The sequence below is a fragment of the Pipistrellus kuhlii genome, unplaced genomic scaffold (genome assembly GCF_014108245.1).
Source record: "Pipistrellus kuhlii isolate mPipKuh1 unplaced genomic scaffold, mPipKuh1.p scaffold_m20_p_2, whole genome shotgun sequence".
Taxonomy (NCBI): domain Eukaryota; kingdom Metazoa; phylum Chordata; class Mammalia; order Chiroptera; family Vespertilionidae; genus Pipistrellus; species Pipistrellus kuhlii.
Genome location: NW_023425515.1, coordinates 169871531 through 169894354, shown reverse-complemented (window position 1 = coordinate 169894354; position 22824 = coordinate 169871531). Strand labels below are relative to the sequence as shown.

At 38.8% G+C, this 22824-nt stretch overlaps 3 protein-coding genes and 1 pseudogene across 3 annotated transcripts in view; 1 reads left to right on the top strand and 3 right to left on the bottom strand.

The window, feature by feature from the left end:
* Positions 1 to 22824, top strand: part of TESK2 (testis associated actin remodelling kinase 2) — a 115618-nt gene that overhangs the window by 6842 nt on the left and 85952 nt on the right. The window contains 1 exon segment of the mRNA XM_036447897.2: positions 7795 to 8105. Coding sequence (XP_036303790.1) covers positions 7884 to 8105 — 222 coding nt within the window. The 5' untranslated portion in view covers positions 7795 to 7883.
* Positions 3906 to 22292, bottom strand: LOC118724533 (annotated as a pseudogene).
* Positions 6606 to 7005, bottom strand: LOC118724534 (60S ribosomal protein L37a). Its single transcript, XM_036447908.2, has one exon. The coding sequence runs from the start codon at positions 7002 to 7004 to the stop codon at positions 6684 to 6686; it is 321 nt and encodes a 106-aa protein (XP_036303801.2). The 5' UTR covers position 7005; the 3' UTR covers positions 6606 to 6683.
* On the bottom strand, positions 15596 to 16516 carry LOC118724535 (small integral membrane protein 30). Its single transcript, XM_036447909.2, has 2 exons — positions 16111 to 16516; positions 15596 to 15682 (listed from the first exon to the last, which is right to left on the bottom strand). The coding sequence occupies exon 1, from the start codon at positions 16403 to 16405 to the stop codon at positions 16226 to 16228; it is 180 nt and encodes a 59-aa protein (XP_036303802.1). The 5' UTR covers positions 16406 to 16516; the 3' UTR covers positions 15596 to 15682; positions 16111 to 16225.

Below are 22824 nucleotides of genomic sequence, written 5' to 3'. Positions count from 1 at the left end.
CGAAACTGGTTTGACTCAGTGGATAGAGTGTTGGCCTGCGGACTGAAAAGGTCTCAGGTTCGATTCCGGTCGAGGGCATGTGCCATGGTTGTGGACACATCCCCACATGGGGTGTGTGAAAGAGGCAGCTGATCAATGATTCTCTCTCATCGATGTTTCTAACTCTCTATCCCTCTTTCTTCCTCTCTGTAAAATGTCAATAAAGAAATATATTAAAAAAAAAATAGGGACTGTGGAAATCCTGAAGTATTTTTGCATACTTTAATGTTGTTATTTGTGTTAGGTATAATTAGAATCTGACTAAAAGTTCTGAAAAATTATTTTGCTCTTACATTAGCCATGGTTCAACTATTTTGCACATTATTTACTATGTGCATCTCCAAATAAGTCTTATACAATCTTAATATTATTTCACTTAACAAAATTAATACTACTTTTCTACTATACTCTAATAGTAATCCTTGTTAAGATTTCCTCAGTTGTCTTTTTTTAATTGACTTTTTTTTTTTTTTAAGGAAGAGAGAAAAAAACATCAACTTACTATTTCACTTACTTATGCATTCATTGGTTGATTCTTTTTTAAAAAAATATATATTTTATTGATTTTTCACAGAGAGGAAGGGAGAGGGATAGAGAGCCAGAAACATCGATGAGAGAGATAGATACATCAACCGGCTGCCTCCTGGACACCCCCAACTAGAGATGTGCCCACAACCAATGTACATGCCCTTGACCGGAATCCAACCTGGGACCCTTCAGTCCGCAGACCGACGCTCTATTCACTGAGCCAAACCGGTTTCGGCTTTTAAAAAAATGTATATATTTTATTGATATTTTACAGAGAGTAAGGGAGAAGGATAGAGAGTTAGAAACATCGATGAGAGAGAAACATTCATCAGCTGCCTCCTGCACACCCCCTACTGGGGATGTGCCCACAACCAAGGTACATGCCCTTGATCGGAATTGAACCTGTGACCTTTCAGTCCTGCAGGCTGGTGCTCTATCCACTGAGTCAAACCGGTTTCGGCAGTTTCGGTCTCTCTTGCTCCCCTTTCTCTCTCTCTAAAAATCAATAAAAAATCTTAAAAAAAATACAACCAGCTGTTGAGGAATTAGTGTGCTCTTTGTTGTGTAGTAAGTTTAGTGTTATAGTAGGCTGAACTCTCTCTGACTTGCATAGTGTCCAACCCAGTGACACTTTTCTTCACATTATTTGACTGCTTTGAGGCTTTTGATATAATTGTTGTTTTCATCTTTGGTTTGTGTGACATACTTTTTCTTGTTTTATTCTTTTTATTTATTTATATTTTATTGATTTTTTTACAGAGAGGAAGGGAGAGAGATAGAGTTGGAAGCATCAGTGAGAGAGAAACATAGATTGGCTGCCTCCTGCACACCTACTGGGGATGTGCCTGCAACCAAGGTACCTGGGACCTTTCAGTCCGCAGCCTGATGCTCTATCCACTGAGCCAAACCGGTTTTGGCTTTCTTGGTTTATTCTTAACTCTGTTGTTTCTTTTTTGTCCTATGTATGTTGACATATTTCATTGGCCTCTTATTTGATTTCACCTAAGGACATCATGAAGGAGACTGGGTTATGGCACATAGTAGCAACTTAGTAAATATTACTTATCCTATTTAATAAAGAGAGACTAGCCGGGACCGGTTTGGCTCAGTGGATAAAGCGTCGGCCCGCGGACTGAAAGGTCCCGGGTTCGATTCCGGGCAAGGGCATGTACCTTGGTTGCGGGCACATCCCCAGTAGGGGGTGTGCAAGAGGCAGCTGATCGATGATTCTCTCTCATCGATGTTTCTAACTCTCTAATTCTCTCTTCCTCTCTGTGAAAAATCAATAAAATATATTAAAAAAATAAAATAAAATAAAAAAAATAAAAATAAAGAGAGACTATACTAATTGACCATCACTTTGTCACAAAGATGGCTGCACCCACAGGTGAGGCCAAGATCCCATAAGGAGCCTTAAGGAACAATCAGCAGGGACCTGAGGCTATGCCCTCCCTCACCCAGCAGGGCTTGACAGGGTACCTAGGCCGCACCCCCAACACAGCAGGGCTTGACAGGGACCTCAAGGTGCGCTTCTCGTCCTGGTGCTGGGCTAGGGGACCTCAGGCTGCTCCCCCTCCCAGCACCAGGCTGGGGCACCTCAGACTGCACCCCCTGCCTTGTGGGGCTTTTGGGGAACCTCAGGCTGTGCCCCCCCGCCCCAGCACCAGGCCAGGAGACCTGAGGCTGCAACCCCCTGCCTGGCTGGGCTTGATAGGGGACCTCAAGGTGCACCCCCAATGCTGGGTTGGAGGAACTCAGGCCTCGCTCCTGCCCAGTGGGGCTTGGGAGACCTGAGGCTGTGCCCCCCCCCACCTGGTGGGGCTTGACAGAGGACCTCATGGCACATCCCCAGTCCTGGTCTGGGCTGGGGGACCTCAGGCCATGCCCCCTGTACTGGTACCAGGCAGGGGACCTAAGACTATGCCCTCTACCGGCAGGGATTGACAAGGGTGAGACTAGCCGGGTCTGAATCTGGCCCAATTGAGTGGGGGGGGGGTTGTGTAAATACTATTGACTTTCAAGTCTGCATCTTCAGTCTAGTCCTCTCTCCCTGGCCTGGGCCCTAGTCAGGCACGTGCAGGAAGCAACTAATTGATGTGTTTCTCTCACATCGGTATTTCTCTCTGTCCTTCCCTCTCTCTTCCATTCTCTCTAAAAGTCAATGGAAAAATATTCTTATTGTATTTAGTTGGGTGAGGATTAAAAATAATAATAAAAAAAAATAAAAAAAAAAGTACAATGTCTAGATTTGAATTCTGACTCTATCACTGAGAGAGTTTGGACAAGTTAACTAATTCCTTCATGCTTTTTTCTCACATTTGTGAAACATTTAGTAATAGTATTTATTTTATAAGGGCTATTATGAATATTAAATATAAAGTACTTAGAAAAGTGTATGGATTATAGTAAATGCTCAGTATATATAGCACCTATCATAATGCTTTGTACCCAGGGGGAACCCAATTAACATTTGACTCCATTAATAGAAGGGATTTCTGAATTGGCCAAAAGATTGGACTAGTTAACCTCCAAATGCCTTTACAGCTTTCAATGTAAGTTTATGGGGCCTCGTGGATTGTGATTATTACTGGAAATAAAATATTTATCTAAAAGAGATAATACAGCCGGGACCGGTTTGGCTCAATGGATAGAGAGTCGGCTTGGGGACTGAAGGGTCCCGGGTTCGATTCCGGGCAAGGGCATGTACCTTATTTGCGGGCATATCCCCATTAGTGGGTGTGCAAGAGGCAGCTGATCGATGATTCTCTCTCATCGATGTTTCTAGCTCTCTATCTCTCTCCATTCCTCTCTGTACAAAATCAATAAAATATATTTAAAAAAAATAAAATAAAAGAGATAATACAGTTTTAAGAACTTGCTTTTGATCTGTCAGTTACTAATATATGCCATTGTATATGTTCGTGGCTAATTAAGTAAATAGGGATGTCAGTTTTTATGTTAGATTGCTTTTGATTTGAATGGAAACTGCAACTCATGATTTCACAGCAGGATGGTAAGTTCAGCAGTATTGAAATGTGTCTGTACTTGCTAAATTGGTCCATAGAAAGGATAGCAACTGAGCAAACCTGTCATGTAGATTTGCCATATGGTTGGTCTTGATACACACAGCTAATGCACTTGTTAGTATTCCTATTGTAGAAAATGACCAGTTTTATGGGCTATATCTTATTCATAACAAGCCTATCAAATTGTTTAGTTAATTTAGCAGGAACTATGTTTTATATATTGTTTTAACTACAATATCTTGTATTTTATTTTCCTAAAATTAAGTTTCTTTTTCCTCCTGTTCTATCTCTGTCCAAATTACAGTTAGTTTGTCTTTCCTCTACACTCAAGTCCTGGCCATCCTTTCCTTCTTTCTACCCAGATGACTAGCTTAGATCCTTACAACTCTCATAGTGGGAAAACACTGAACTAAGTAATAATGATGTGGGAAAAGCTTGAGTTTTTTTGGTGCTGGATGGACCTTGCTTTCAATTCTGGTTCTACCAGCTATGTATCCTTATGCAAGTTAACCTACATTTCTTTTTCTGTAAAATGGGGATCATATTTTGGGGGTATGTCTTGAGGAATAAATGAGAAAATGCTTATAAAATTTCTTTTTTAAAAAAGCTATTAACATTTCCCTTTCCTGTTGTAAAGAATCTTCAACTCTTTTTTTAAAAAACAATATATTTTATTGATTTTTTTACAGAGAGGAAGAGAGAGGGATAGAGAGTTAGAAACATCAGTAAGAATCATGCATCAGCTGCCTCTTGCACACTCCCTACTGGGGATATGTCCACAACCAAGGTACTACATGTCCTTGACTGGATTCGAACCTGGGACCTTTCAGTCCACAGGCCGACGCTCTATCCACTGAGCAAAACCGGTTTTGGCAGAATCTTCAACTCTTAATGTACATAAGAATCACTGGGGAGTTTGGTAAAATTCCCAGTTCTCACTCCAAGAGATTTTATTCTGACTTATGAGATAAAGGTTGAAATCCAAGAATCTGGGTTTTAAGATCCTTGAAGAAGATAAATGATCAATTGGCTTTTTCAGCCTTATAGGCTTCATGGCAAGAAATGGCAATGGCCAGCACTCTTGAGTTGACCAGGCTTTCTTTTTATAAAGTAGTCAGATGAGTCTGGAATATCTTAATTATAATTCCAATTGCTAGGAAAGGAACTGTAATTGGTTCATGTTGTGTAGACTGGCAAAAATTCTGCATATTGGTAGAGAGTCAGGGTCATGCTGGGAGGATAGCCCTGGGTGCCCTGTCATTATTCTCCCTGGTTGGAGGTGGTAAAGGTAATCTGGGCTATGTATTCATCACATTTATGAAAGCATTTCTCTAATTGAAGACTCACTTTGTTGTACTGTTCACAAGACCCTTAAAATCAATTCTCCTGGAAAGCAATAGATGTAGGGGGAGATAGGCTAAAAGAAAATGTAGGCTTATGTTTTATTCTTTTTAAAAAAAACTATATTTTGATTTTTTACAGAGAGGAAGAGATAGAGAGTTAGAAACATCAATGAGAGAGAAACATCGATCATTTGCCTCCTGCACTGGGTATGTGCCTAAAATCAGGGTACATGCCCTTGACTGGAATCCAATCCAGGACCCTTCAGTCTGAAGGCTGACGCTCTCTCCACTGAGCCAATTGTGTTTTATTCTTACTTATGAAACAGCTAGGGTGGAGCCTTCTACAGTCACTTCTGCTGGACTGTGCTGTTTAATTAACAGTGAATTTTTAAGTTGCTTTTGGATATAGTTTTTTTCTTTTAAAACTATATAATTAAAAAAATACATTTCTATTGATTTCAGAGAGGAAGGGGGACAGAGAGAGATAGAAACATCAACAATGAGAGAGAACCATTGTCTCGCCGCCTCCCACACGCTCCACACTGGGGGTTAAGCCTGCATCCTGGGCATGTGCCCTTGACTAGAATTGAACCGAGATCTCCTGGTTCATAGACCAATGCCCAACCACTAAGCCACACCAGCTGGGCTAAAACTATATAATTTTATAGTATAAAATCTTTATCATCTTTGTTTTGTATATTTGGTCTTAATTTTTCAAATGAAGAGAAAAATATGTGAGGCTATGCAAGGCATTAGTAAAAGCACAGGTTTTTTTAAATTTATTTTTTTAATTTTAAATTTTATTTATTTTTATTTTTTTTTACATTTTTTAAATTAAATTATCAACTGTGTACATATTTTAACATTCCCCCCCTCCCATACATACCCTCTCTCCCCAGAGTTTTGTGCCCATTGGTTGTACTTATATGCATGTATATAAGTCCTTCAGTTGATCTGTTATCTCCCCCATATCTCCCTACCCTCCCCGCTGTAATTTTACAGTCTGCTTGTTGCTTTACTGTCTCTATATCTATCTTTTGGTTCATCAGTTTATAATGTTCTTTAATATCCATAAATGAGTGAGGTCATGTGGTGTTTCTCTTTCATTGGCTGGCTTATTTTACTCAGCATGATGTTCTCCAATTCCATCCAGGTTGCTGCAAATGATGAGAATTCCTTCTTCTTTATGGCAGCATAGTATTCCATTGTGTAGATGTACTATAGTTTTTGGATCCAATCATCTGCTGATGGGCACCTTGGCTGTTTCCAAATCCTAGCTATTGTAAATTGTGCTGCTATGAACATAGGGGTGCATATATCATTTCTAATTGGTGTTTCTAGTTTCTTGGGATATATTCCTAGGAGTGGGATTACTGGGTCAAATGGGAGTTCCATTTTCAGTTTTTTGAAGAAACTCCACACTGTTCTCCACGTGGTTGCACCAGTCTGCATTCCCACCAGCAGTGCACGAGGGTTCCTTTTTCTCTGCAACCTTGCCAACACTTGTCATTTGTTGATGTTGGCCGTTCTGACAGGTGTGAGATGGTACCTCATTGTTGTTTTGATTTGCATCTCTCAGATAATTAGTGACTTTGAGCTTGTTTTCATGTGTCTCTTGGCCTTCCTTCTGTCTTCTTTTGAAAATATTCTATTTAGGTCCATTGCCCATTTTTTTTTTTTTTTTTTTTTTTGTCATATAAATTAACCCATTTATTATAGGCTCACAATATTTCCAACTGTGGAGCTCCTACTGGTCTTTCAATTCCTTCAGTCTTCTGATGGCTGACTTTACTGTGACGGCAGAAGTGGTGTTGTAGGTCCAGGCACCGCCAGCGACTGTCTTCATGCAGGACCCACAGTGCCAGATCCCCACGGCTCGCCTCTTCATCTTGGTTTTGCCACAGAAGGAGCAGGTGTACTTGGCGTGCTGGCTGATCTCAATCTTCTTCACCATTTTCCGGAGGGAGGCGCCATAACGGGTCCCGTATTTACCGACGATTCCGACCTTCTTGGTGCGTTTAGCCATGTCGCCGCGAACCAAGCCGGACGCCGAGAGCCCATTGCCCATTTTTTAATTGGGTCTTTCATCTGCCTTTTACTTAGTTGTATAAGCTGCCTGTAGATGTTGGAGATTATACCTTTATCAGTGATAACATTTGCAAATATGTTCTCCCACACAGTGGGCTTTCTTATTGTTTTGTTGATGGTTTCTTTTGCTGTAAAAAAGCTTTTTATTTTGATGTAGTCCCATTTGTTTATTTTCTCTTTAACTTCCATTGCCCTAGGGGCAGTATCAGTGAAGAAGTTCTTTTGGCATATGTCTGAGATTTTGCTGCCTGTGGATGCTTCTAGTATTTTTATGGTTTCCTGTCTTATGTTTAAGTCCTGTATCCATTTTGAGTTTATTTTTGAAGCACAGGCTTTTTAAAAAGACAGTCTTGCATTTTAATGTTATCTCTGCCATTTAGTGAGCTGTATGATTACTTGATTGCTTTGTGAAATGAACATAATAATCCTTATATCATAAGTTATGTGAGAATCAAATGACATGACATATTTTGGGTTTTTATACTTGTTTCCTAGGTAGTAGATGCTCATCAAATGAGAGAGATTACCATTGTTATTTTGTTCTTTAGAATGTAATTGGTGATCTTCATTGTATTTTACTCATGTTAAAGACTGATTATATCTGAGATTTAAATATATCTGTGTTTTGAAGGTAAAGGCATAAAGTATTTTTTAGGTCTGAAAGTCAGGAACTAGAATGTGAAAGAAGAAATATTTTTACTTGCTAGTTTATTGGTTTGTATGTGTTTATTAATGGTTTTAATGAAGTATCTTTTTGACCTCTTGTTTAGTGTCAAACCGGAAGAGAAGTAAAACTCAACAAAAATTTATTATGTGTGGAGTTCCTTCTTAAAAGAAGAAAACGGTGATTATTGCAACTATGGATCGGAGCAAACGGAATTCAATTGCAGGATTTCCTCCACGTTTGGAGCGTCATGAAGATTTTGAAGGGGGTGTTGGAAACGATGGGAACATGACCCAGGTGGGACGAGTTGGGACATCTTCATATCGAGCTCTTATAAGTGCCTTTTCCAGACTGACACGTTTAGATGACTTCACCTATGAAAAAATAGGATCTGGCTTCTTTTCTGAAGTATTCAAGGTGAGTGATGTCTCATCTTTTCTCATATTGTCTTGTTGATGTTCAGCTTCACTGCAGAATTGATAGTTGTGTTTAATTAATTAGGACACAGGCTTTACCTAGTCAGCATGCTGTGGATCTTGAATAGTGTTCTAAACCAGTGGTCACCAACTGGTGGTCCATTGGTGGCCTGTGAGATCTGAAAGGTTGGCGACCGCTGTTCTAAACCGTTTCCTCAAGTTATTTATTAACCTGTGAGATATCTTATTATTTTAATTGTAAAATAATACATGCTGATAAAAAACCAAATAATATAGGAGACTCTTCCACTTTTTCCTTTATCTGTATATCTATATCTGTATATCTATATCTATATCTCCAGTTATAAACACTGTTAACAATTTGGTGTTAATTCTGGATCCTTTTCTAAGCTTATGCATATATTATACACATATCTTATATACATATGTAAAATTTTATATGTACATATAAAAATATGCACATATATTTATACCTGTACATATAGTTTTCATTTGCTTAAAAAAAAATATATATAGTATACATTATACTTCACATTTAAAGATTTTTCATTGATTTTTAGAGAGGAAGAGAAAGGGAGAGAAAGAAATAGAGAGAGAGAGAGAGAGAGAGAGAGAGAGAAGCATCAATGTGAGAGCAAATATTGATTGGCATGCACCCTTACTAGGAGTTGAGCCTATAACCAAGGCATGTGCCCTGACGGGGAATCAAATGGCAATCTTTCGGTGCATGGGCTGGTACCCAACCAGTTGAGCCACACAGGCAAAGGTTTTGTTTGCTTCCTTTTTTATTTATTTATTTTATAAAATTTTCACTAGAGACCTGGCACATGAAATTCATGCACTCGAAGCGGGGATGCCCCTCAGCCCAGCCTGTGCCCTCTTGCAGTTCGGGAGCTCTCGGGGGATGTCTGACTGCTAGCTTAGGTCCGCTCCTTCCCGCGGGCCTAAGCTGTCAGTTGGACATCCTTAGCACTGCTGTGGAGGCGGAAGAGGCTCCACCTGTGAACTGGCCTCCCTCTACCTGGTGATCATGGGGTGATGGCTGGGCCCCCAACCATTTGCATCGCACCCACCTGGGCTGGCCTGGCACCAGTGGATGTCATAATATGGTCATCCAGGCGGTTATTCTACTTTTCGGCCATTTGGTTGATTTGCACATTACACTTTTATTATTGTAAGTTCTTCCTTTTTTCCCCCTCACCCAAGGATGTTTTTATTGACTTAATTTAATTTAATTAATTAATTTTGTTGTTGTTGTTAATCCTTACCTGAGTATATTTTTCCATTGATTTTTAGAGAGAGAGAGAGACTCATCCATTGGTTGCCTCCCACCAGAGCCTGGGGATCTAGTCTATAACTGAGGTACATGTCCTTGACTGGAATCAAACCTGGGACCCTTCAATTGCAGAGTCTGATGCTCTATCCACTGAGCCAAACCGGCTAGGGCTGTTTTTATTGATTTTAGTGAGAGAGGTAAGGGGGAGAAAGAGCGGGGGGGGAGGGGAAGAAGAGAGAGAGAAGCATCAATGTTAGAGAGAAACATCAGTTGGTTAGTTGGTTGCCTCCCAGGGCCTCAACCATTATTGAACCTGAAACCTAGGTATGTGCCCTAATGGAAATCAAACCCGATACCTTTCAGTATGTGGAATGACATTCAACCAAGCTTACATTGGCCAGTGTGTTTGCACACTTTTAATAAAATTGAGCCTTTAATTCTCCCAAGAATCGTATTTCCCTACTTCATTTATACTCCCAGATTATTTCATACCTTTTTTTCTCTGATCATACTTCCAGAACTTCTCTCGTTCTCACTTTCAGTGATGATCTTGCTTCCTAATTCACTGAGAAAACTGAAGCAAATGGAAGAGAACTTCTATGGCCTCCCATCACCACATATGGCTACTAATCCACATGTCTATCCACTTATTTGGCCTTTATATCTGTCACGATGGATGAACTACCATGCTCCAATGTAAGCCATATTTCTATTTGTATGGTATATCCTATTTCCATTTGCCTACTCAAAGACATTACCTAAGAAATTCTCCCCTTTCCTACATCATATTTCATTCCCTATTAAATTATTTTTATCAGCATGTAAACATTGTTATTTCTCTCAACTTAAAAAAAAAAAAAACTTTAAAGGGAGAAAATCATCTCTTGTTGCTATACTCCCTCATGTCTTATTCTCTTTTGGACCAAAACACTTTCACAAAGTTATCTCCAACTCAGTGTTCACTGTTTCCTATTCCTTTCCTTCTCCTCCTCTCTCTTCCTCCCTCCCTTCTTCCCTCCCTCTTTCTCTGTTGTTTTGTTAATCCTCACCAGAGGATATTTTCTCCAGTGATTTTCAGAGAGAGAATGAAAGGGAAGGGGAGAGACATAGAGAGAGAAAGATTGATGTGAGAGAGTCACATTGATTGATTACCTCCTGCACAAGCCCTGATTGAGCCTGCAACTGAAGTACATGCCCTTGACCGAATCAAATCCTAGACCTCCTAGACCCTTCAGTCCTTGGGCTAGCGCTGTGTCTACTGAGCCAAACCAGCAAGGGCACTCTCTCTCTCTTTTTAATGTATCGATAGTAAAATATACATAACTTAAATTTATTATTTAACCATGTGTACAGTTCAGTGGCATTAAGTACATTTACAGTGTTGTGTATTATCTGTTTCCAGAACTGTTTCATCATCCCAAACAGAAACTTTGTATCCATTAAACAATAACTCCCTATTTGTCCCTATCCTGAACCCCTGTTAACTCTATTCTACATTCATAGAATTTGCCTATTCTAGGTACCTCATATTAATGGAATCATACAATATTTGTCTTTTTGTGTCTGGCTTGTTTCACTTAGCTAAATATCCTTAAGTTTCATCCCTGTTGTTGCTTATGTCAGAATTCCATTTCTTTTTATGGCTGAATATATCCCATTGTATGTATATACCATATTTTGGTTATCCATTCACCTATTGATGGACATTTCTATTGTTGCCATCTTTTGATTATTGTGAATAATGCTGCTATGAACTTAGTGTACAAGTATTAGTTTGAATCCCTGTTTTCAATCCTTTTGGGTATTTACCTATAAGAGAAATTTTTGGTCATATAGTAATTCTCTGTTTAACTTAAAAAAATATATATTTTTATTGATTTCAGAGAGAAAGGGAGAGGGAGAGAGAGATGGAAACATCGATGATGAAAGAGAATCATTGATCGGCTGCCTCTTGCATGCCTCCTGGGGATTGAGCCTGAAACCCGGACATGTGCCCTGAATGGCAATCAAACCATGACTTCTTGGTTCATAGGTCAATGCTCAACCACTGAGTCACACTGGCCAGGTCTATGTTTAATTATAAAAAAAAGATAAAATACATATAACAAAATTTGTTATTTTAATTATTTTTAAGTGTACAATTAAGTAATGTTAAGTATATTCACATTGTTGTGTAACCAATCTCTAGAAGTTTTTCATCTTGCAAAACTGAAATTCTATAGCCATGAGACAACAACTCCCCCCACTTCTTCCTTATCCCCCACATCCTGGCAACAACTATTCTACTTTCTGTTTCTATGAGTTTGTCTACTTGAGATATGTACCTTATTTAAATGAAACCATGTAGTATTTGTCTTTCTGTGACTGCCTTATTTCACTTAGTCTGTGCTTAACTTTTTAAGGCACCACCACACTATTTTTCACTGTGGCTGTACCATTTTACATTCTCACCAGCAATGCAAAAGGATTCCAATGTCTCCTCATTCTCACCAACACTTGTTATTTTCTTTTTAATAGTAGCAATCCTGGAGGGTATGAAGTGATATCTCCTGTAGCTTTGATTTATATTTCTTTAATGATTAGTGATATTGAACAAATTTTTTTGTGCTTATAGCCTTTTGGTTATTTTCTTTGGAGAAATGTCTATTCAAGTCCTCTGCTCATTTTTTAATTAGGTTGTATGTAAGGGATAAGGATATCTTATCAGATATATGACTTAAAAATACTTTCTCCTATTCTATATGTTGTCTTCACTCTTTTTAAAAAAATCTTAAAAAGATATATATATTTTATTGATGTTTTACAGAGAGGAAGGGAGAGAGATAGAGAACTAGAAACGTCGATGAGAGAGAAACATCGACCAGCTGCCCGCAACCAATGTACATGCCCTTGACCGGAATTGAACCTGGGGCCTTTCGGTCCGCAGACCGACGCTCTACCACTGAGCCAAACTGGTTTCGACTGTCTTCACTCTTTTGATTGTGTCCTTTGATGCACACAAATTTTAAACTCTAAGTTCAATATATCTCATTTTTCTTTTGTTACTTATACTTTTGGTATCATATCCAAGAAATCTGCCAAATTCAACATCATGAAGATTTTTCTTAGTGTTTTGTTGTAAGAATTTTATAGTTTAGCTCTTACATTTAGGAGTTTGATCCATGTAAGTTAATTTTTTTTTGTATATGGTGTACAGTAAGGGCCTAACTTCATTCTTTTGCATGTGGATATACAATTTCCCAGCAACATTTGTTGAAAAGACTGTTCTTTCCCCACTGAATTGTCCTGGCACCCTGTAAAAAATCAATTGACCATATGTTCCAGGATTATTAATTTATTTAAATTTTGTATGCTGATTATTAGTGAAATCTTTTTCTGTTGGTTATTTATATAATTTACTTATATTTTTATTGTGTTGATTTTTTTATAGTTCTTTATAAATCCTGATAATAATTCTTTATTACATGTGTTACAAATATTTTCTCTCTGCCTGTCTTTTGTCTTTTTATATAATTAGGTCTCTCAATCTTCTCATTTATAACTTGTGAATTTTATATTTTGCCAAAGGGACCCTTCTCATTGCGAAGTTTTGAAAAATATGTTAGCCCTAGCAGGTTTGGCTCAGTGGATAGATTATCGGCCTATGGACTGAAGGGCCTCAGTATTGATTCTTGACAAGGGCACATGCCTGGGTTGTGGGCTTGATCCCCAATAGGGAGCATGCAGGAGGCAGCTGATCAATGATTCTCTCTCATCTCTCTCTCTCTCCCTCTCCCTTTCTCTCTAAAATAAATAAAAATATTTTTAAAAAGAAAATATTATGCTATGTTTCTTCTAATGTTTTATGACTTACTAGAAGCCCAGTGCATGAGATTTGTTTACTTGGCGGGGGTGAGGAAGGTCCCCCAACCTGGTCTGTGCCCTGTTACAGTGTGGGTGCCCAGCAATTGATTGCTCCAAAGAGGTAAGAGGTAGGCCCTGCTCACCCATCTGGGGCTCCTCAATGGATTGCCCCAAAGAGGTAGGCCGGAGCTGGGAGTCCTGCCTCCTCACTGTGCGGAGCCGGGAGGTGGGACCCCCAAGGACGCCCAAGCAGGCCTCACCACACGAAGCCTGGAGGAAGCAGGGACCCCAGGCAGGCCTTGGTGTGTGGAGCCGGGGGATCTCCTGCCAGGCTTCACCATGCGAAGCTGGAAACCCCAGGCAGGCCTCACTGCATGGAGCTGGGGGACCTCGCCATCCCAGGAGGGCTCCATGCCACGCATGCAGCGTCAAGTCAGCCTTGCCCACCTGTGCGCGCCCAGTTCTTTATTTTATTCTACTTTATTTATTTATTTATTTATTTATTTATTTATTTTTAATTAAATTATTATCTGTGTACATATCTTACCATTGCTCTCCCCCCTATACATACCCTCTCTCCCCAGAATTTTGTGTTCATTGGTTGTACCTATATTCATGTATACAAGTCATTCAGTTGATCTCTTATTTCCCCCAGATATCCCTCCCCTCCCCGCTGTAATTTGACAGTCTACTTGTTGCTTTACTGTCTCTATATCTATCTTTTGGTTCATCAGTTTATACTGTTCTTTATTATCCATAAATGAGTGAGGTCATGTGGTGTTTCTCTTTCATTGACTGGCTTATTTCACTCAGCATGATGTTCTCCAATTCCATCCAGGTTGCTGCAAACGATGAGAATCCATTCTTTTTTATGGCGGCATAGTATTCCATTGTGTAGATGTACCATAGTTTTTTTTATCCAATCATCTACTGACGGGCACTTAGGCTGTTTCCAAATCCTAGCTATTGTAGATTGTGCTGCTGTAAACATAGGGGTGCATATATCCTTTCTGATTGGTGTTTCTATTCACTAGTTTCTTGGGATATAATCCTAGGAGTGGGATTACTGGGTCAAATGGGAGTTCCATTTTCAGTTTTTTGAGGAAGCTCCATACTGTTCTCCACAGTGGTTGCACCAGTCTGCATTCCCACCAGCAGTGCACGAGGGTTCCTTTTTCTCTGCAACCTTGCCAACACTTGTCGTTTGTTGATTTGTTGATGTTGGCCATTCTTACAGGTATGAGATGGTACCTCATTGTTGTTTTGATTTGCATCTCTCAAATAATTAGTGACTTTGAGCTTGTTTTCATGTGTCTCTTGGCCTTCCTTCTGTCTTCTTTTGAAAATATTCTATTTAGGTCCATTGCCCATTTTTTAATTGGATCATTCATCTGCCTTTTATTTAGTTGTATAAGCTGTCTGTAGATGTTGGAGATTAAACCTTTATCAGTGATAACATTTGCAAATATGTTCTCCCATACAGTGGGCTTTCTTGTTGTTTTGTTGATGGTTTCTGTTGCTGTAAAAAAGCTTTTTATTTTGATGTAGTTCCCATTTGTTTATTTTCTCTTTAGCTTCCATTGCCCTAGGCTAGGGGCAGTATCAGTGAAGAAGTTCTTTTGGCATATGTCTGAGATTTTGCTGCCTGTGGATGCTTCTAGTATTTTTATGGTTTCCCGTCTGATGTTTAAGTCCTGTATCCATTTTGAGTTTATTTTTGTGTATGTTGTAAGTTGGTGATCTGGTTTCATTCTTTTGCATGTATCTGTCCAATTTTCCTAACACCATTTATTGAAGAGACTGTCTTGACTCCATTGTATATTCGTGCCTTCTTTGTCAAATATTAACTGAGCATAGTGATTTGGGTTGATATCTGGGTTCTCGATTCTATTCCATTGATCTATATGTCTGTTCTTGGCAGTTTTGAGAACAGTGGCTTTGTAATACAGCTTGAAGTCTGGTATTGAGATCCCTCCTACTTTACTGTTCTTTCTCGGGATTGCTGTGGCTATTCGGAGTCTTCAAACAGTTCTTATTACTTAGATATATTATTATTTTTTTGACTGACTATATTTAATGTCTAATATCTAAGTACAATATTAATGGGAGATAACAAAACAAAAATACAAAAAAAAAAAAAAACATAGAGAAAAGACTCTTCAATAATGTAGGAGGCAGTAATTACAACGGAATAGTGGCTACTTCCTAGGATTCTGGGCAGGAGTTTCCTTCTTTCAATTTCATGTGCTTTGAGAATTTTTGAGATTACTAAATATTACTTATGCAAATTTCAGCCATCTTACTTCTTTGACCCTCTCTAACTAGCAACTAAATTATAGATTGCATGTTTCATTGCATTATTTTATTATTTGTGAAAAAGAATTTTTTTCCATTTAACATATATAAATTTATTCCCCTTTATAGGGAAACTTAAGAATGTAAAATGACGCCGAGGCCGGTTTGGCTCAGCGGATAGAGTGTCGGCCTGCAGGCTGAAGGGTCCCAGGTTCGATTCCGGTCAAGGGCATGTACATTGGTTGTGGGCACATCCCCGGTAGGGGGTGTGCAGGAGGCAACTGGTTGATGTTTCTCTCTCATTTTATTTTAAAAAAAATATATTTTATTGATTTTTCACAGAGAGGGAGAGAGAGGGATAGAGAGTTAGAAACATCAATGAGAGAGAATCATCGATAGCTGCCTCTTGCACCCCCCCCACTGGGGATGTGCCCGCAACCAAGGTACATGCCCTTGCCCAGAATCGAACCCAGGACCTTTCAGTCCGCAGGCCGACGCTCTATCCACTGAGCCAAACCGGTCCCGGCTAATAAAATATATTAAAAAAAAAGAAAAAAAAAAAGAAAAGAATGTAAAATTACCCTGTGTACTGTTTCTTGGGAACTTTCAGACACCAAAGCTCAGTTTTTAACCTGAATAGCTCAAATGTTTTCAGGGCAAGGCTGGATTCAGGAAGCCCTTCGAAGTCACACCTCTCCATTTTTCTTTCGTGCATATACCCCCAAACAAGCACAAATGCCTGTAATGCAGAGAACCACACCTAAGAAAAGAATGATTGCATCTCCAGCTTCTACTGCTTCAACAGCAGGCAGCACCAAAAGCAGTGAAACGAGGACTGTGAACAGTTGTGCTGGAACTGAGGTCATGATGTGGGGACCTTGAGATGTCTGAATCTTGAGTGCTGAAGGTTTCAAAGAAACAATATACTGTTTGTGTAACTCTGTCTGACGTGAAATACTCTATTCCTGGAGTTAAGAATGTGGAGGCTACGAGGTTCCACATGACAGTGCCTTCCAGGAAGCAGCCATTACAGGAAGTCCTAGATATATTATTTTTATTTAAACGGTTCTTATAGACTTGATTAGGTAGGCATAGCTTTATTTTATTTTATTTTTATTTTTAAAAAATATATTTTATTGATTTTTTACAGAGAAGAAGGGAGAGATATAGAGAGCCAGAAATGTCGATGAGAGAGAAACATCAACCAGCTGCCTCTTGCACACCCCCTACTGGGGATGTGCCTGCAACCAAGGTACATGCCCTTGACCGGAATCGAACCCGGGACCTTTCAGTCCACAGACTGACGCTCTACCACTGAGCCAAACCGGTTTCGGCAGGCATAGCTTTTTATCATGTTACTTACTAGAGGCCTGGTGCACGAAATTCATACACTGCGGGGGGGGTGGCTCTCCTCAGCCCAGCCTGTGCCCTCTCACAATGTGGGATCCCTCACTCCGTACAGCCGGCCTCAAGTGGAGGCGGGAGAGGCTCCCGCCACTGCTGCTGTGTTTGCCAGTCATGAGCCCGACTTCTGGCTGAATGGTGCTCCCCCTGTGGACAATGCATGTCATAGTGACTGGTCATTTACCCATTCTGTCTATTTGCATATTAGGGTTTTATTATATAGGATACTTTTGAAAAAGGGAAGGTGTATTGGAAATAAATTGGTTAAGGCTTTTTTTCTTTAATCCCTGCCCCCAGTTAAGACATTTAAAAATCCTACTTCTACTCAGAGTATAACTGTAGAGAATCTTTTTTCAACTCTGAGGGTTTAATGTCAGTTTCTAAACTTTTTTCTGTTATATTAACCTGTCTATTCATATATCAATACACACTGTTAATAATTTAATCATTGTGGTTTTATTTTAATATCTAGTTAGACTAATTACCCATTGTTATTCTTCCTTTTCAGAATTTTCTTGGTGTTTCTTCCTTATTTTTTTACGGGAGTTTTAGAATCAGTTTGCCACTTTCCAAAAACATAACTGTTGCCATTTTTTATTTAGAGTAAGTTTATAGATTAATTTAGGGAGGATTGATATCTTTATGATAGTGAGTCTTTATATAATCACATGGCATGCCTTTATATATGTTCAAGTATTTTGTGCTCCTTGGTACACATTAAAAATTTTAAATATATATATATATTTAAAATTTTTAATGTGTATGTGTATATATATATATATATATATATATATATTTTTTTTTTTTTTTTAAATTTAAAAATATATTTTATCGATTTTTTACAGAGAGGAAGGGAGAGATATAGAGAACTAGAAATGTTGATGAGAGAGAAACATGGGCCAGCTGCCTCTTGCACACCCCCTACTGGGGATGTGCCCGCAACCCAGGCACATGCCCTTGACTGGAATTGAACCTGGTACCTTTCAGTCCGCAGACGATGCTCTACCACTGAGCCAAACCGGTTTCAGCTATATTTAAAATTTTTAATGTCTCCCAAGTAGCACAAAATATATATATATTGATATCTTGCATTTTTCTTGCAATGTTTATTCTTAGTTTGCTCTCCTGTTGCAGTTGTAAATGGGAACTCTCCTTCCATTTTATCTTTTTTTTGTTTTGTTATTTGTATATGAAAGCTATTAATTTTTTACATATTGATCTTTGATACAGCTGGCATACTGAAGTTTTAAAATATTTGCAATAGTTTTTCAGTTGATTTGTTTTTATGGTATATAATCATATCATACCAACTGTGAATGATGAAAAATTTATTTTCCATTTTTAAACCTTACATTCTTCTCAACAAACTGCTTGACTAATACTTCCTAAAATGTTAAATAATAGAGCTATTAGACATGTTTGTCATATTCCTGACTAAGAATACCTGGGGTGTTTCCTAATTAAATATTATATGATTTGGAGCTGAAATACATATCTTTTATTCTATTAGATATTCAAAATCTTTACAAAAAATACCCGCTATTTTTTAGGAATTGTTGTTATGAAGAATGGATGTTGCCTGGCTGGTGTGGCTGTCATTGATGCATCTATGAAATGGGAGGTCACATTTCCACCTTGGTTGGGGCAAATGCTGAGTTGTGGACTCAATCCCTAGCAGGAGGCAAGCAGGAGGTGGCCAATCAATGATTTTCTCTCATCATTAATGTTTCTGTCTCTCCCTCTTCCTTTCTCTCTAAAATCAATAAAATATATATCTATATTTAAAAAAAAATGGGTGTTGAATTTTAACAAATGTCTTTTCAGAATCTGTAGTATGATGGTTAGTTTTATGTCAACTTCACTGGGCCACGGAGTGCCTACAGATTTAGTCAAACATTATTTTGAGATTAACATTTTTAAAAAATATATTTTTATTGATTTCAGAGAGGAATTGGGAGAGAGAGATAGAAACATCAACGATGAAAGAGAATCATTGATTGGCTGCCTCCTGCATACTCCCTACTGGGGATCAAGCCCACAACCCAGGCATGTGCCCTTGATCAGAGTTGAACCTGGGACCCGTCAGTCCGTAGGCCGATGCTCTATCCACTGAACCAAACTTGCTAGGGTGAGATTAACATTTGTATCAGTAGACAGAGTAAAGCAGATTGCCCTTCCTAATGTGGGTTGCCCTCATCCAATTATTTTGAGGCCTGAATAGAACAAAAAGGCTGACCCTTTTGTGATTAAGAGGGAACTTCTACCTAGTTGCTTGAGGTGGGACATCAGTCTTCTGCCTTTTGCTTGGAATTGAAAAATTGGCTCTTCTTCGGCCTTGAGCCTGTCATCTTTTGGACTAGAACTTACACCGTTGGCTCTCCTGGCTCTCAGGCCTTTGGGCTCAGATTGGAACTTCACTTTGGCTTCCTGGGTCTCCAGCTTGCTAACTGCAGATCTTGGGACTTCTCAGCATCCATAATCGTGTGAGCCATTTTCTAATAATAAATCTCTTTCTATCTGTATATATCCCTTTGGTTGGTTCTATTTCTCTGGGGAACTATAATACATATGGTGATAAAAGTATTTTTCTTTTTTGATACTTTATTAAAGTGAATTATATTAGTAGTAGGTATTCTAATAATGAACTATCTTTGCATTCCCGGTGTTTTAATCTTTAATGTGCTACTAACTTCTTTTTGCTGGGTTGTTTTTGCCTTGATATTTGTGATATTGGTGTAAAATTTTTTTACTATTTTTTTTCTTTTCAACTTTATTTTAAAAAATTTATTATTATTTTTTTTGTTAATCCTCACCCAAGGATATTTTTCCATTGATTTTTAGGGAGAGTGGGAGAGAGAGGGAAAGACAGAGAGAAACATCAATGTAAGAGAAGCACATCGATTGGTTGCTACCTGCAATCAAGGTATATGCTCTTGATTGGAATTGAACCTGGTACCCTTTGGTCCACAGGCTGATGCTCTATTCACTGGACCACACCGGCTATAGTTATTTTTTTTATTAAATAAATGTTTTTATTGATTTCAGAGAAGAAGGGAGAGGGAGAAAGAGAATCATCAATCAGCTATCTCCTGCACCCCCCTCATTGGGGATCAAGCCCACAACCCAGAATCAAACTGTGACCTTCTGGTTCATGGGTCAACATTCAACCACCAAGCCACACCAGCTGGGCTTAAATTTATTTTTTTTGTTACTATTATGGATTCCTCCACCACCACCACCCAGCTTTGGCCACCCCCACCTAGCCCCTGCCCCCTCCTTTCCTCTGGCCATCACCACACTGTTGACTGTGTCTGTAGGTAATGCATATATTTTTTTTGGTTAATTCCCTTCACCTTATTTCATTCAGTACCCCCTCAACGCTCCCCTCTGACATTTATCAGTCTGTTCCTTGTATTCATACCACTGGTTCTTTTTTGTTGGTCAGTTTATTTTGTTCATTAGATTCCACATATAAGTGAGATTATATGGTATTTATCTTTCTCTGATTAGCTTATTTCATTTAGCATAATACTTTCCAGGTCCATCTACCAAAACCATTGGTGTGTGGTTTTCTTTTAATGCTTTTGTTGGTAAGAATGGTAGGTTTTGGTAGTAATATTATGCTTGCCTCAGAAAAATAATTTGGAGCCGAAATCTGTTTGGGTCAGTGAATAGAGAGCGTCGATCTGTGGACTGAAAGGTCCCAGGTTCAATTCCGATCAAAGGCATGTACCTTGGTTGCAGGCACATCCCTGGTAGGGGGGTATGCAGGAGGCAGCTGGTTGATGTTTCTCTCTCTCTCTCTCTCTCTCTCTCTCTCTCTCTCTCTCTCTCTCTCTCTCGATGTTTCTAGCTCTCTATCTCTCTCCCTTCCTCTCTGTAAAAAAAAATCAATAAAAAATATTAAAATAATAATAATAATAATTTGGAAGATTTTTACTTCCCAATGTCTTGGAACAGTTTAAATAATATTGGAATAATTTATTCCTTAAATATTTGATAGAATTCCCTTGTGAAATGCTTGGCCAATTGCTTAAAAACTTTTCCTATTCTTCTAGGCTAATTGGCTTATTTAGATTTTTATTTCTTCTGAGTCAATTTGGTAAATTATTTTTTTTTTTTTTATTTTTTTTTTTTAAATATATTTTATTGATTTTTTACAGAGAGAAAGGGAGAGAGATAGAGTAAGAAACATCGATGAATCATTGATCAGCTGCCTCTTGCACACCCCCCACTGGGGATGTGCCCGCAACCAAGGTACATGCCCTTGACCAGAATCGAACCAGGGACCCTTCAGTTCCCAAGCTGACGCTCTATCCATTGAGCCAAACCGGTCTCGGCTGGTAAATTATTTTTACTAGAAAAATATTTCTTACAGATTTCTAATATGCTTGCATAGAGATGAGTAAGTTTGGACCACTAAAGTTTTTTTGTTTGTTTAAAGTCCCTTTCGGATTAGTTGTAACGCTTAAGAGTTTGGATCCTGCCGCTATTTGTTCTGCTCGTTCTTTTTCATAGTTTTTCCATTTCTCCTGTGATTTATAAATTTTTATTGAGAGCTGATCATCAGTGGGAAATGTTTTTCCTTGGAGCTCTTGTGTTCTAGATTGCGGATGATATGTCCCAATACAATGGTCTCACAGTTACCTCTGCTGGGATCATATAGATTCTGGATCTGAACTTAAAGGCATTATTTTTATTTTTTGGCTCAGGTTTCTGTACAGTGTTAGTTAGTTTCATTTAGATTTATTTTATGCTGAATTGTCTCCTGGGCCATAAGTTTTTGTTTCTTCAGTTTCTTCGGAGATAATCTTTTTCTTCTGTGCAAACTTCTCTTCTGGTTTAGGAACAATCTGCTCCTTTTCAGTGAGATCATCTTACTGTGGCAGGGAGAGCTCACGTATGGGTTAGTACACCCATGAGCCCTGTAGGTTCTACGCTGCATCTTGGGTGCTTTGTTCACCCGAATTGCTCAATGACCAGAGAGTCTACATCTAAACCCTTAAGTTCAGCATTGCTCTTGGCATTTTTCAGCATGTGCAGCAAAAATTCAGCATTCTTTTTGGGCCACCAACCCTGTGTCCAGCCCCACTGTTTTGCCTGGGCGCACCTACCAACTCCACCATTGTAACAATGGAATGACACACATTGCTTCTTTAAAGTGACGTCCTTCAGATACTTGATAGCTTTTCGAATATGCATACCCTTGATGGCCTTGGCAGTTTCACGAGTGTTCTTAAAGTGAACACAAAGAACTGAGCCTCTTGGTTTGCATGATTTTGTGGGGTTTTCTGGGTCTAGAGAATAGCGAACCATTTTCAGAGGTCACATAACTTCACAAGGGCTATAATACAAATCTTAATCCTGAACCTGATTCTCATAGTTGGTTCTTATTCCTCATTTAAGGCAATAGGGTCTAGCATTATTCCACTGTGAATGTCCATTACAAAATAGGAGAAAGCTAGTTAATTGTATTTTGTAGTATTTTAGGAAGTAATTAATTAATATTATGGTGAGAACATTATCATTGGGAGAGAGGAATAAGACTATTTATTTCTTTACACATGTAATAGTTTGATTCAAGGTTTGGCCAACTGTAGCCCTCATACCAAATCCAGTCTGCCACTTTTTTTGGTAAGGTTTTATTGGAACATGTCCACACCCATTTGTTATGTAAGTTCTGTGGCTGATTCTGTGTTACAATGACAGTGACTATAGGCTCTCATAGCCTAAAATATTTACTATCTAGCCCCTTTACAGAAAAAGTTAACTAACCTCTGGTCTAATAACTAACTATAGTGCATAGCTAGGTGGTGCTTAGTTTTTATCTTTGATTACAAAGTACAGTTGATTACAGAGTTTTAAAGGTCAGGTTCAATAA

Bases quoted from the DNA above. Each gene is read 5' to 3' on its own strand.
- LOC118724535 (XM_036447909.2), bottom strand. From the start codon at position 16,405: ATGACCTCAGTTCCAGCACAACTGTTCACAGTCCTCGTTTCACTGCTT.
- LOC118724534 (XM_036447908.2), bottom strand. From the start codon at position 7,004: ATGGGCAATGGGCTCTCGGCGTCCGGCTTGGTTCGCGGCGACATGGCT.